General features: G+C 35.6%; 1 protein-coding gene across 7 annotated transcripts in view; it reads right to left on the bottom strand.

The window, feature by feature from the left end:
- USPL1 (ubiquitin specific peptidase like 1) overlaps positions 1–15,649 on the bottom strand; it is a 34,342-nt gene that overhangs the window by 15,546 nt on the left and 3,147 nt on the right. For 4 of the 7 annotated variants that reach the window (XM_047723075.1, XM_047723071.1, XM_047723073.1 and 1 more), the window contains exons 2-5: positions 14,992–15,157; positions 14,343–14,471; positions 6,954–7,590; positions 2,916–3,029 (exon numbers count right to left, since the gene is read on the bottom strand). In XM_047723075.1, the coding sequence (XP_047579031.1) occupies positions 2,916–3,029; positions 6,954–7,590; positions 14,343–14,471; positions 14,992–15,090 (979 nt within the window). In that variant the 5' untranslated portion in view covers positions 15,091–15,157. The remainder of the gene's footprint in view (positions 1–2,915; positions 3,030–6,953; positions 7,591–14,342; positions 14,472–14,991; positions 15,158–15,649) is intronic. The other 3 variants (XM_047723074.1, XM_047723076.1, XM_047723077.1) reach the window with 3 other exon arrangements.

Here is a 15,649-nt window from a genome sequence, read left to right as displayed (position 1 = left end):
CTAGTTCCCATATTTCCCTAAAATGACATAATTTGCCATAATACAAATCCTTCAGCAGCTCTTTGCTGTCTAGTCAAGTTTTCTCTTCTGATAATTGCTCGTTAACGTTTTCTGGTCACTCTTCTATGAGGCTGTCCTTTTTCTAAACTGATGTACAGAATTCTTTACAAGATATCCAGGATATTATTTCTTTGTTCTTTCTTTGCCCGGAGGTTTCAAACTTCAATGTCATCATATCTACCACTATTTTATGGACCTTATTTAGGAAATTCTTCCCCACTGAGAACTAAAATATTCCCCCATATTGTTTCCCTAAGTTCTCTAATTCTGCTTTTCCATGTTTAGGTCTTCAAATAGGCTGAAGTTACTTCTGATTACAGTGTCAAATAGGAATCCAATTTCTCCTGTCTCAGGAAACAACTGTCCCAGCATCATTTACTAGACAGCCTTTCTTATCCCCCCTTTATATGCATCACCACCTCTGTCACACAGTATGACATAAGCAAAAGGTGAGGGTTTTCATCTGGACTCTATTCTGTTCTACTGGTCTGTGTACACATATCTCAAAAACTAAATCACTCTTTAAAATTACATGAATTAGTATAAACCACAATATGAGCTTTTTCTTTTAAAAAATTAGAGAAAAAGAAAAACATTAAATTGAAGAGAGCAGTTACCTTTGCGGGGAGGTAAGGAAGAACTGAATTAGAGTACAAAAGGGGCTTCATGTTTATTTGTAATATTTTATTTCTTAAACTGCGGGGAGGGTGAACAGAAAGGATAGTTTATAATGAATTTTTAAAAAACAATAATCAAAATGATACAATGACTGATCTTAAAAATTTAACCAACACTCATGATCAGTACAGATTCTATTTCTTTCTTTAGTACTTGTAAGTACACAGTAACATTCAGAATAAAGACACGTATGTTGTAGGATTTTTTAAAACGCTCTCCAAAGCAAAGATCAGATTTCACTAGTAAGATCTTAAGCTCCAACACAGCACCTATTACTGTTGAATGAATAGTATAAACACAAACGAGAGAGGAATTCCATTGTATTAGAAAAGCTGTATGCTTGCCCAACTTCTATGACTGCACAAAAAAATGATTTAAAAATTCCTTGTCTGTTACATAGAAAACACGGCCCAAGGCAGCAGTGGAACAAGATACAACCTTGTTTCAAAAATAATTATCAGGGCTAAGAGGAGTGCTGGTTCAGACTGGGGAGAAACCACTCTTTAATTCAAATGGGAACAAAGCAGGGACCCTGAATAAAATATCTCAGGTCATTCTAGGAGGGAAAGGACACCTGCAAAATGCACCATGTGAGCCCCTCGATCTATACTCTGGTAATCTTACAGAAAAGGCTCCTTTGAAACGAGTATCCACCCAACAGATCAGAGGTCTGGATTAAGAATAGAGGCTGAGGGGCGCCTGGGTGGCTCAGTGGGTTAAGCCGCTGCCTTCGGCTCAGGTCATGATCTCGGAGTCCTGGGATCGAGTCCCGCGTCAGGCTCTCTGCTCAGCAGGGAGCCTGCTTCCTCCTGTCTCTCTGCCTGCCTCTCTGCCTGCTTGTGATCTCTCTCTGTCAAATAAATAAATAAAATCTTAAAAAAAAAAAAAAAAAAAAAAGAATAGAGGCTGAAGGAGCCTGAAGAAAACTTTCAGGGTGACAGAACTGTTCTCTATCTTGACTGCGATAATGGTTATACACTGCATACACTTAAAAAGGGTTTTACTATTACAGAAATTATACTTTATTAAAAAGGAAAAAAAAGAATATTCATCCCATCTGAGATCCTACCTGATGATAATAAATGAGAACAGTCCTTTAGACCTAAAGGAGACAATACCAAAGATCTGGCATATGGAAATTCATTTATTATTTTGAGAACAAAATAAACATGTATGTAGGAGTTCATGGAAAACAAATAAAAGCAGGGAACAGCACGGTGGGACAAAGATACTACCACACAAAAAAGATGCTGCTTCCAGATACACATGAGTCTGATGAAATAAATCTTCTGAGAGAAAAATTAGAAGGCACTGATATTTTATGTAATTCAATATGGGTAATATATTTAATAGAGGTATTATATATTCTTTACTATGACACAGTATTAACAGAAGAGTCAATACAACAGTAAAGAGAAATAAAACAAAAAGACACTACTCATTAAAAAAAAAATCATCAATGACTCTTTTTTGCAACACTGAAAAAATTTCAAAAGCCTCAGGACTCTAGTGCCCTAGCTCTACTCTGCTCTGAGGCCAAAAGCCAAATCACAGAGAAAAAACAGCTCTCATTCTTCTGCCCTTTTTAAAAGTAAGCAAGCTTTCCCAAAAGGTCATCAGTATATTTCTCCTTGTTTTTTACCGACGAAAATTGTGCCGTATGTCTATTCCTAAACCAATCACCAGCAAGGGAAGTCTAATTACTATGGTTGGCCTAGATCAGAGATTCTCAACCCTGTCCATCCTTAAGAATCACGCAGGGGCTTCTAAAAATTGCTGATACCTGACTCCATCCCTGAGACTATTATTTAATGGACCCCATGCACTTTTCAACTCCCTAGGTGCTTTGTAATGCACAGTCAAGGTTGACAACACTGAATTAGTCTACACAGGGAAAGTATTGGAAACACAACCCATGGAGTCCACCCAAGTATCCACCTGCTTCCGAGAAATGCATCCACTTTCAAGGATATAAACAACGAGACTGTTTATATAGAAACGACAACCCCGTCCACCAATGATTTAACCAGTGGTTAAGCTCCTAAATGAAACTACACAGATTCTCTCTCCCAAGAATCTAATCACCCAAACTAATAAAACAGTACTATATTTTCTTATGATGTAAGTATTTCTTTATGGTAGATGAATAATACAGTTAAATTATAGAAATTACTTACCTAATGTGCATCTAAGCTGAGGCTGAAGCCTAATGAAAATTTCATCTCTGACTTCATTCAGACAGGACTCTATCTTTCCAAGTATTTCTGAAGTAAGTTTTTTACAATCTCCATCTAAAAATGAAATAGATTATCAATTTCTTATCAATCTCTGTCTTTCCACAGAAAATTAAGACAGTACCAAGAATGAAAGTTAATCAGTCAAAAAATTTAGCAGAGACAAAATGAAAACCACAAAATTTCCTTAGTTCTTACTCCTGTGCTATACCATACATTGCCCTAATATTCCCTCAGCCCAGTATCATCAGTCCCGACTGCAGGAGCCAGTATCACTGTGCTTGATTAAAGCTCAGTAAAAGCCTTTCTCATCCAAATAATCACAGGCCTAGCAAGAGAGCAATGTTTTCAGACATTCTGCCTATCTCTGAAACAGCTGAAGCTATGTCTTTACATGTGATTATTACTCATGCTAGAGACAACATCTACTCACTTATTTCTATTACTTCTACTACTTCACATGAATTTGCTTCATTAAAAACTTTGCAGGCTAGTTACTACACTCCACCTGAATCGGAGTTTTACTAACAATTCTCCTAGTGCTGGATAATTAAGTTCTTTGTTTTTTCACTCTTATAAATACTATCATGACAAATATCTTTTGGACACATACCCATCCATGTTTTTCTTCATTTCTTTAGGATTAAAGTCCTCAAAATAGAATTATTATGTCAGAAACCCAGCCCCCATATGTATCTGACTCTAGTTATTCTTTTTTTTTTTTTTAAGATTTTATTTATTTATTTGACAGAGATCACAAATAGGCTGAGAGACAGGCAGAGAGAGAGGAGGAAGCAGGCTCCCTGCTGAGCAAAGAGCCCAATGCTGGGCTCCATCCCAGGACCTCGAGACCATAACCTGAGCCAAAGGCAGCGGCTTAACCCACTGAGCCACCCAGGCGCCCCTAGTTATTCTTAAGCTACAAAAAATTTCACTAAAATCTCTTACAAATAATTCATATAGCCTGATCATACTGCTGATATGTTTTACTATGAAAATATCTGGATTCTCCTATAATATGAAGCAATAACTAGAATTTTTCTTTAACCACGCCAAGAAAAAAAAAAACTTAAAATTAAAAGTCAACTTACTAAATGCAATTACAACATTATAAAAAATATAATTATTATTTAAAAATTAGTATGATTGAATATGTAAATATGGGTGAAATAAAGAGAATTAAGAGTACACTTACTGAGTAACATATAGAACTGCTGAAACATTTCAATGCACACCCAAAATTAATACGACACTGTATGTTAATTATGGTTCTATTAAAAAATAAAATAAAGTGGCTATGCTTTATAAAAAATATAATTAAAATTAATTCAACATTGAAGTCAAAGTCTGAACATGAAATATATTCTTCTGTAATCATCTGAACTGTCACCTAACTCAGTATTGGGTTCCTATAATTACAGAGTACAAGAATACAGTGAAGAAGAGGCAAAAACAAAAATGCTTGTAGAAAAATGAATTTAAAATTTGCAAAAAATTCAATATCAAAGAAATTTAAGTTTAAACAGTATTTCTTACCTAACAAAATTATAACTTTTAAAATGTTTATACTCAAAGATGATCTGAGTGCTCTGGGATGTTTTCTTCTACATATGAAAATGATGATCTAACTCTTCAGGAAAGCCATTTACAAAGACTCTTTATATTCAAATTTTAATATCCCTTCTAAGATATAATTGGCAATGGATGGATTCAAAGGATATATGGATTATCTGTCATGGTGTTTGTTCATAATTGTAAAAAATAATAAGCAGCCTGAATGGCCAACAATGGGGAAAAATGTGTAAGAATTATATAAAACACGGCATGACCAAAGACAAGTGGAATAAAGGTGAGGATTCTTATACTACCAGACAGCAATAACCCTGGTAATTAAAATAGTGTGGTGCTGACACAGGGACAGATAGAGTGACCAAGAAAACAAAACTGAGAATGAAAGAACAGCTGCACACATACATGGAAGACTATGTAACAAAGGTGGCCTGGCAGATCAGTTGAAGAAAAATGTGGAGTTAGGAGCTAGGAAAAACTGGCTAGGTAATGGGGGGAAAAGGGGATGATTATCACACACAAAAATTAACTTGAGCTGAATTAAAATTCAATGTCAACAACAAAACTTTGAATTTTCAGTGAAAATATGGATTCTGATCTTGGAAAAGGAAAGATTCCTTTTAAATGTCAGAAGTATTACTAGCTACAAAAGGAAAGATTAGCAATTTCTGTACCTCAAAAGGTATCTTTAAAAAAGTAAATACACAAGACACAATTTAGCAACACACGTGACATAAAGATAGCAACAAAGACATAGAAACTCAAATAAGGTAAGACACAAACAGGCATTTCACAAAAGAGGAAACATGATCAATTCATGTTTGAAGAGCTGTCCAACCTCTTTAAAATTTGAGAAAGGCAGAGAGGTGGGTTGGGGATGGGTTAAATAGGTGAGGAGACTAGGGAGTACACTTGTGAGGAGTAGCAGGTGCTGTATGAACTGCTGAATCACTATACTGGATACACCTGAACCTAATGTTACTCTTAACGGAATTAAAATAAAAACAAAATAAAGTAAAATAAAATAAAATTTGGGAAAGGCAAATCAAGACCATAAACCATTTTACATCATTCAAAAAGCAAAATTCTCCAAGTGTGAAATAACCATAGGAGAATATATCAGGAAGATCTCTCACATATTGCTAATGGGAGTAGTGATGGTATCTTGTAAATCTGAACTTAGAGCCTATGATTTAAGATATATTTATGAGAGAGAGCGCACACGCACATAAGTGGGGGGGGGGGAGAGAAAAATCTCAAGCAGACTGTGCTAAATGTGGACCCTGACACAAAGCTTCATCCCATGACCGTGAGACGATAACCTGCACCAAAATCAAGTTGAACGCTTAACTGACTGAGCCACCTAGATGCCCCAGAGTCTATGATTTGATTCCATTCCTATGGTATACCCAAGAGAAACTCTATTTGAGCCCAGGAATAGTCACAGCTACACTACTTATAATGGCAAAAAAACCAACTCAATGATAGGTAAATAAATATACGGATACATTTATAAAATGGACATCTTTAGCAATGAAAAATAATGAACCACCAATACAAGCAGCTTCACAGATCAATCTTTATAAAAAGAAAACAGAACGGGGCACCTGGGTGGCTCAGTCAGTTAAGCAGCTGCCTTCAGCTCAGGTTCATGATCACGGGGTCTTGGGATCAAGTCCTACATCAGGCTCAGGGAGTTTGCTTCTCCCTTTCCCTCTGCTATTGCCCCTGCTTACAGTCTCTCTAATAAATAAATAAATATTTAAAAAAAAAAAAAAAGGAAAGAAGAAAAGGTCCCAGAAGACATTCTGTACAATATCCTTTTTACTAAGTTCAAAACAAACTAAAGTAGGAATATATTGTTTAGTAATACATATGCAAAACAAACAATTTCAAAAAAGGAGAAATGATAAAACACCTTTCAGGTTAATAATTACCTTTGGCAGGAGAGATGGAAGATGGGATGAGGAGGAACACATAAGTAGATTAAGTTACTGGAAATATTTTAATTATTTTGGGTCGGGAGGTGGATTCACAGGTATCCCAATTTCCAAGAAAAAAAATTATATATATCCCTCATTGTGAATCAAGATTTTTGGGAAGTTGTAGAATAACAAGTGATTTGTGTCTGTATATTTTCCACATGTTATGAGACAAAACTATTCCAACATTAACTTCTTTTTTTAAGATTTTACTTTACTTACTTGTCAGAGAGAGCACGCACACACAGGCAGGGGGAGTGGCAGGCAAAGGGAGAAGCAGTCTCACTGCTGAGCAAGGAGCATGATGCGGGCCTCAATTCCAGGACCCAAGGATCATGAACTGAGCCAGCAGATGCTTAACCGACTGAGCCACCCAGGCATGCCTGAACATTAACTTCTTTATAAGTAAGAGAAATAAATTATTACCAACCTTTAATTCCATCCACCTGATTGGCGTGCAGAAGTTTATTGGCTTGATCATACTTCATAAACAACTGCCAGAACACAGAGTTCGCATTAGAGCACAGGTCAGTCACAGTATTTTTTAACCCTTCCAAGTGCACCAATGCTGACAGAATACAATCTAACCAACAGAGAGCATTAGCATTTTTCCACTGGACACATAAAGACCGGCAAAGTGATGTACATTTGCTCTCCAATGCCATTTCCAGTTCAGATGCGCATCCTTCATTCTGAGGAGAAATCCCTCCAGTTTCAGAAACATCAACTGTAGCAGGATATTCTTCAGCAGCCATGTCAATACCAGCCTCCAAAATCTCATTCTGTTCCAAGGAATCAGCTGTCCTAACTGGGTTCTGTAGACCACTGTGTGGTAAATCAGGTAAGCGAGACGAGGTTTCATCATATGCTTCTCCATCATGTTTGCTGTTCAAAACTTGTTCACCAACAACATGATTTTTAGTCTTTTTGGTATTTGCTAAAGGAGGTGAATCTTTATAGTTGGTTTCCAAGAACTTCCTTTTTTGAGGCTTATTTGTAGTATGACAATCTTCCAAATCAGGAGAAATTAAGTTACTAAGTGATTTAGAGCCCAAAGGATAGATGCACTAGGAAGAAAAAAGAAAATGATAAAAACTACAAAATATTCAAATAAAGCTCAAGTTTTATATTACAATTTCTATGTCATGAAAAATACATATAAAATTTTAGCATCAGTACAACTGTACCAATCTAAATTTAAAGGAACTAGAAATAAACCACTATTAAATCAAAATTTTGGCCCCCCCAAAGTATAATTTTCCTTAGTTAATTTGAACAATCGAGGGTTTAATCGGATCCACACTAGAGGTAGCTGACACGGAAAACATACATACTTCGGTTTTAATAAAAACCTAATGTTGAGTGAGTTAACAAGTTTCAACAATTTAAAAAAACATTCTGAGTGTTACTCGTTTTGGGACAGGTAATAACATTAAAAATCAGAAAAGTATTTTCATTTTCAGGATGAAGCATTTTCAAATAAAAAAAAATATGCATTAGTAATTTCTGTGTTTAATTTTAAAACTGAGTATTAATCTGAGCACACATAAGCATTACCAATTTTACATCCTTACTGGATCTAAGAGTCAAACTGGCTGAATTTTAACAACTTCATCAAATCTTATTATGTATTAAAACAACTTCAGCCAAATATCACAAGTGTAGACAAATGACCAAAATAATCGATTTTCCCCAAGTTTGAAACCTAGGAAAATATTTTAAAAGACAAATCTAATATATTATGTGTCCTCATTTAAAATAAATGCCTACTTCTACACAAACATGGTAACTGCTACTTTGATGGCCTTTTATGTCTAAGGAACTACCCCTCCTGCTATTCATGCCCTGGTAGTGTCAGTCCTCTGCTGCACCACTCCTGGCTTAGCCATGGGACCAGCTATGATGGGATGCTCACAAGCACGATGCATGTGGAAGCCTGATAAGCACAGGCGCATTAGGCTAGTCTTTTGGAGCCTTCCTTCTGGAACACTCCTTGAAGGTCCCATCCATTATACTGTGAGGAGACCAATTAGCCTCACGGAGAGACCCTCATGGAAAAGAATTGAGATCCTGGCCGACTGCCTGAGCAGAGTTCCCAGTTTGCAGCTAGCATCAACTGCCAGCTATGCGGACATTTTAGGCTTCCTGGCTGACAGCAGGTGATGTATAAGAACTACCTACGCAACCCACAGAATCATGAGGAATACTAAGTCAAGCCATTAAGCTTTTTTTAGTCACTAGGTTGTAAGCAACAGATACTGAAATGCACTAAGTCCTCTTTACAAGTACAGCTTCTTCTATACAAATGAACACTATGCTCATAATATTGTACTTATAAAATTCTTTAGTTTAATAGCTAAGTTCTGGATTCTTCTCACTGTTACCAACTAGGAATGCACTCACCAACTAACAACTTGACCCTCAACTTTACACCCTGAGATTATTTCCTAAATCCTACCAATGTCAGAAAATAGAGAACACTTTAAAACAGCAATAATTTTGTATTCATAGTCATAGACAGGTATATACTCCAAAAAAAATGAAAGCAAGACCTCAAAGAGATATTTGCACACCCATATCCACTGCAGCATAATACACAACACCCTAGAGGTGAAAGCAACCTGAATGTCCATGAATGGACAAATGGATAAAGAAAATGTGGTATATACATACAATGAAATATTATTCAGCCTTAAAAAGTAAGGAAATCTGTTCGCTGGCTACAACATGTATAAATATTGAGGACATTATGTTAAATAAAACAGGTTAGTCACAAAAGGGAAATATGGTATGACTCTACTTATATGAGGTACCTAGAGTAGTCAAATTCATAGAGACCAAAAGTAGAATGGTGGTCCCAAAGCATGGGCGAAGGGGGAAAACAGGAGCTGTTATTCAGTGGGTACAAAATTTAAGTTTTTCACAATGAGAAAGTTCAAGAGGTCTGTTCCATAATAATGTGAATACACCTAACACACCTAAACTGTACACTTACAAATGATTAAGATGGTAAATGTCATGCCTTTTTTTTTTTTTACAATTAAAAACTTTTTAAAAAACAAAAACAAAAAAGCTTTATTGATCTCAGAGTCAAGATCATGATGTGCATACCCTACAAGCGCCCCTATTTAATTAAAATCAATAAACAATAATGGGCCCTGGAGCTGCAAAATTTAGTGGTCTAGATGGTTTTCTCCTACATTATTTGCAAATGTCTCAACTAACTTTTCTATCGATAATTTGTGCTCCAGTCATAGGGCCAGTTTAAAGTACAATTTGTCCTTGTCCCATTTTATCCCTCTTATAAATCAGTGCTTTCAGATTTTTATCTCTTTATACCTGGACTTTAGTTTCTACTTTATATTTATAATTAACATGCCATTTCTTTTACTAGAAGTTTAGCTTATCTTAAAAAAAAAAAAAGGAAAATCATAAATGATAACTACATAATTAATTTTTCCATCTAGCCCAACCATGCAAGAGCATTTAAAATCTTAGGTTGAAAAAATTTAATGCTCCCTCTTTCACTGATTTTTTTGAGCAGCTTAAATACATTCCTGTTTTCCTATAAAACAGAAAAAGGAAAACACTGCACATTACCTTGTATTTGGAAAATTATAAGGTATGCCAAAAACAAACTATAAAAATACTTACAAAAAATAAACAGTTTACATTCATTTTACAAATGAAGAAAACCAAGAAAATGAATGTTTTCTCTGACGACTTAACTAAAGACTGAAGAGCCTTAAAAATTTCATGCTTTAAAAAAAAAACCTAAATAAATGTTCCAATAAAAGACTACAATGGAATACTCAAGAAAAAAAAAAAAAGAGATAAAACTCCCTACAGTTTGAAAAAACTTGAATTTCAATTTATTAATTTGGAAGCGGAGTTTGAATCTTAGTGTTTTTTTCAAATCAAGAAACTTCTGATTAAGAGGGTTTTCCCATGTGATTCTTGGCAATTTGGCAAGTGAAAGCAGAATGTTCAGTGGACTTAAAATTTTACAATAAAAATATTAACAAATTAACAAACTGATTCAAAGGTCTTAAAGACCAGGGATCAGCAAACTTTACCTATAAAAGGCCAGGTAAGTGGGCTAGTCCAGGTCTCTGTCATAACTACTTAAGTCTGCCACTATAATACAAAAGCAGCCATTGACAATGCAAAAATGATTGTGTATGGCTACATTCCAATACTACTTTTTTTGGACACTGAAATTTGAAATTCATGTAATTTTAATATATTACAAAATAGCATTTTTTTTTTTTCATTTTTGCCTAGTAATTTAAAAATGTAACTAACAGGGTGCCTAGCTCAGTCATCAAGCTTCTGTCTTCAGCTCAGGTCATAATCCCAGGGTGCTGGGATCCAGCCACACATCAGGCTCCCTGCTCAGCAGGAAGTCTGCTTCTTCCTCTCCCCACTTCCCCCAGCTTGTGCTCCCTCTCTTGCTATCTCCGACAAATAAATAAAATCTTTAAAAATAAATAATCAAATAAAAACATTAACTATTGCTCTTAGCCTGTGGGTGTCATACAGAGTTTGCGGACTCCTGGTGTAAACCAATCTACTTCATAAAATACACGGGGCTCTTACTGAATAGAACACTTCCTTAAAATTAGATCAAAAATTACAGTACTTTTTTTTAATCTGCAAAGCATACACTTAAAATTCTTGGTTATTTCTTTTTTTCCTCATCACTTTAAAAAAAATGCTTCAAAACTAAAAATGCAAATAATACCTCTAACTTTAATAGCTAAAAGCTAATGTCCTAAGGACAGGGACTTCTTTATTATGGCAGTCCATGGTGAAAGAACTCTACTGAAATACTATACATTGCTTGGAAGAGGGGAAAATATAATGTTCTTTTTCTAGAAAGATTTCTCTTTCCTATGGTTACCATTCTACAACTTTGATCTGAGTTAATGAGTACACACCCTATACAGTCCCCTGTTAGGATAAGCTGTCAAACAGCCTAACATCAAGCCCTCTCGCTGTTGATAGAGCCCACTGCCTGCTTCAAGGATAGCTCTTCAGTAATTCTGTACACTTTTTCGCTCTCCACTGGATATAATCAGCATAAAAATTTCCTCCTCCAGGTACCACCTCACATCTGTATTTCTCAGTTCTTCCTCTCTAATTTTCTTTAACTCACTCCAACCAGCTTTCCTTTATCACTAACACTTTACCCAAAATATTCTCATCAAGTTTCTCAATGAACCCACAACACTCTACCCAGTGGTGAATTGAGTCGTCATTCTCCTTGAGCTGAAAGTAAATAATTTGACTTCAAGAACAAAATACTCTTACCTTTCTGGGTTTACTCCTACCTCACTGTCCAATTCTTCTCTTACTCCTTTCCTAGTTCCACTTCATCTCCCCAGTGTCTTAATGCAGGAGTGTTAACAGGGCTTAGTCCTTGGATTGCCACCAATACTTTTAGGTAAACTTATCCCCTTTCATAGTTCAATTATCTACATGCTGATGACTCCCAAATTACCTCTCTCTAACCTCACTCTCTACCTAATGCCAGACACACAGATCCAACCACTTATTCCATATACCCTCAAGTACCAGATGGCTGTCTCAAGCTTGACTGGTCCTGGCCTATCTTCCCCCCAAATCTTCTTCTTCCCAAAGTCTTTCTCATCTTAGCAACAGGCAACTCCACTATTCCAACAGGCAACCTTACTCTCCCAATTATGTAAGCCAAAAATCTGGGAATCATTCTTGATTCCCTGCTCTCCTACTATGCATCCCAATCTTTCAGCAAATCCTCTTTGGCTCTATTTCCAAATTACATAGATAATCCAACCACATCTTATCACCTTAGCCACTATTTGCTCCCCAAGGAATATTCTAAGTGTCTTTCAACTAGTCTCCCTACTTCAGGTCCTGCCCATTAGATATACTTTCAAGAGAGAAGCCACACTGAACCTTTTAACATTTAAATCAGATTATGACTCTCCCTGTTATGGCTCTTCATTTCAGCCACAGTAAAAGCCAGTGACTTTACAACAGCCTCTAAAACCCTATTTGGTCCAGTCCCCTCACCATTATTTTTCTAACCCATCTTCTATTACTCCGCTTTACTTAACTCAGATCCAGCTCTGCTAGTTTCCTTGCAGTAGAACATGCACAGGCAAACTTTACTGGCTCAGGGTCTTGTACCTGCTACTCTCCCAGCCTGGAATGCTTGTCTATCTGAAATTCATATGGCTTGTTTTTCATCCCTTTCAGGTTTCTGTTCAAATGTCACTTTCTCAATGAAGAGATCCCCTTCACCACTCTATTTAGAATTGCTAACTTCTCACTCCCTAACACTCCAGTCCCTGGGCTTTATTTTTCATTACCTCATACACAAAAACTGTAACTTACTTACTGATTTTTCCTCCCTCTTAGAACATACCCACCTTTAAAAAAAAAAAAAAAAAAGATTTTATTTATTTATTTGGCAGAGAGAGAGAATGCACACATACAAGCACAAATACAAGCAGGGGGAGTGGTAGGCAGAGGGAAAGGGAGAAGCAGGCTCCCCGCTGAGCAGAGAGGTGGACCTGGAACTCCATCTCAGGACCATGTCTAAACCTAAGGCACACACTTAACCAACTGAGCCACCCAGGTGCTCCCATAACCACCTTCTTGAGGATAAGGTATTTTTTGCTTTATACATTGTATCCTAGCCTTTGGGACATTGCCAACGTGGTGACACTCAAAAAAAAAATTATTGAATAAATGCAAAAAGAAACTTTTTTCTATTTGTAGGAATGCCTGGGATTTTCTTCAAGTTACACTCAGGAAAAGTATCTATCACTATCAGTGTTCATTTAGTTTAGTATTTTGCAAACTTGGCCAATCATCAGACTCATCCCTAAGAGTTACAAGACTATATAATTCTGGGTTAAGTCTACTGAACTGGCATCTGGGGGTGATACCCAGAAATTTTTTAAAAGTACCCCACGTGATTCTGATGAACTGCGAGTTTACTTGGAATGAAACACACCTGAAATTACAAGACTATATTCCAATTACAGTTCTGCAAAATTTATGAAGACCTTATGCTCCTAAACTCTCTCTGATTTCTTATTCATAATGGAAATATCTACTTCGCAAAGTTTTGAGAACTAAACATATATATAAAAGTTTCATAAACTGTCAAATAAAATAAAACGGGGAGTATTATGAAGTTTAATGAGCTCCTATATAAAAGTTGTGCCACTGTGGGTGCCTGGGTAGCTCGGTCAGTTAAGTGACTTCCGGTTAGGTCATAATCTTGGGTTCCTGGGATCTGAGCCTTGAGTAGGGGCTCCCTGATCAGCAAGGAGTCCACTTCTCCACCCCCCCCACCCCCGCCAACTTGTGCTCTCTTGCACACGCGTACTCTCTCTCACTCTCAAAATTTTTTTTTTAAATTTGTAGCACTGGATACACTGGATATTTAGATTCTTAAGTATACAATATTTAGAGATTAGTAACTTTTCCAGTAAGTTCCAAAGTTTATAAATCAAAGAGATGAAAGGATAACCACTACATACCAACAATTAACAAGGACCCCAGCAAGGTTAAAAAAAAATCCATCTTGAAATGTATTTTCTCCTCTCACAAGTCTAACGATAATAAAAACAAGTATCTTCATGCAATAATTCAGGGAAAATAACAAAATATTTAAAACTGTATACTAGACAGATCTAGATACTCTGGTTATCTATGTATTAAAAATGTACAGTCTAAAAAATACACAATGAGTACAAATTTAAACACTGCAGAAAAAAGCAAAAAGCTAAAACCTTAATACTATCTAAGATTAATACTTTACCTGCAGATCCTCACACAAAAAGATAGATTCTTGAAAACTAATTCGGTAAGTCTTTAAGGCTTTTAACTTTCCCTTCTCTCTACAAGCAGGGCAATACCCATCTGACGGGACTTTAGCTGAATCATAATTCTAAAAAAGAAATAAAGTAAATTAAAATATAGACATTCCTAGATTGTATCAAATTACAAAAAGTTATATGGAAAAGTAACCCAGAAAAAAAATACAATTTTCACCTGGAAGTGTCCTGGCTAGATATTTTAAACATGGCAAATAAAAGAAATGCATATATGCTTTAAATACAACTAATATTCCAAAAAGAATATATTATAGTTTTAAATATTAAATTTTAAGTTTTAAAAATAGCATCAGTTTTATTTGCAAGAAAAAAAGTAATGTCAGCTGCCAGGGAAAATATATGTTTCATATTTTCAGAGAATAAACCACAAGGTCTATGTTTTATTTCTACTTTCACATATCAATAAAACACAGAGAGGTAAATACATTAGAATAATCTTTCGCCATTTCTGTAAGATTTCCGTGGAAGATATAGTTTTTTAAAAGTTAACTGGTAAAATTAAAACCGAATTTCAGTCTCAAAAAAGGAGGAAAAAATCAACTTTGCACTGAGGCAAAAAATAAGTTCACTAACTTTTCCCAAATACCCCACCATGTGGAGTGAAGATATCCCTATATCAGTCCCTGGTCCAATCACTGGCAAACCATTTCCAATCTTCGGGGAATCCATCATTCCGAGTCATTGGCTAATTTATGTCACTTGAAACATGTCAATATCACTAAGGATTTTTCAATGAACCCTGGAAAAAAAAAAGTCAATAGACAATTAAATAAAAGTCCTATTTACTTTGAAAAAGAGCTATGCTATCTTATAAGATGCATATATATTAAGTATGTTTTGAAACTGTATGTCCCAAAATAAACATATTCTAAAATTGTAAGCTTGAAGCAAAAACAAATTACCTATATTTACTTATAATCCTAGTGAATTTGTTGGAAGAGGGCAGATTGGCAACAGGACCAAGTTTGACTCATTCGTAAGCAAATTAATTAAAACTTGTAATAGAAATAAGCTATTATTTAAATAACAAATTATACTGACCAGAGTTTAAAAACCTAGGTTTTTAGGGTCTATGCATAATCTGAAACAAGCATGTTAGCATCATACTAAGAATACATTTTACAGACGCCAGATCTATTATGCCATCGCTTGACAGCGACAAAAGAACCCGATACATTTTTACTGCTCAACCACCAAGGTCATCAAAAGAATTACGCTATTTTTTAAAAAA

Source organism: Lutra lutra, chromosome 3, assembly GCF_902655055.1.
Source record: "Lutra lutra chromosome 3, mLutLut1.2, whole genome shotgun sequence".
In the NCBI taxonomy this organism is placed as follows: domain Eukaryota; kingdom Metazoa; phylum Chordata; class Mammalia; order Carnivora; family Mustelidae; genus Lutra; species Lutra lutra.
The sequence above is the reverse complement of the archived record's forward strand: the minus strand, read 5'-3'. Positions and strand labels throughout refer to the sequence as shown.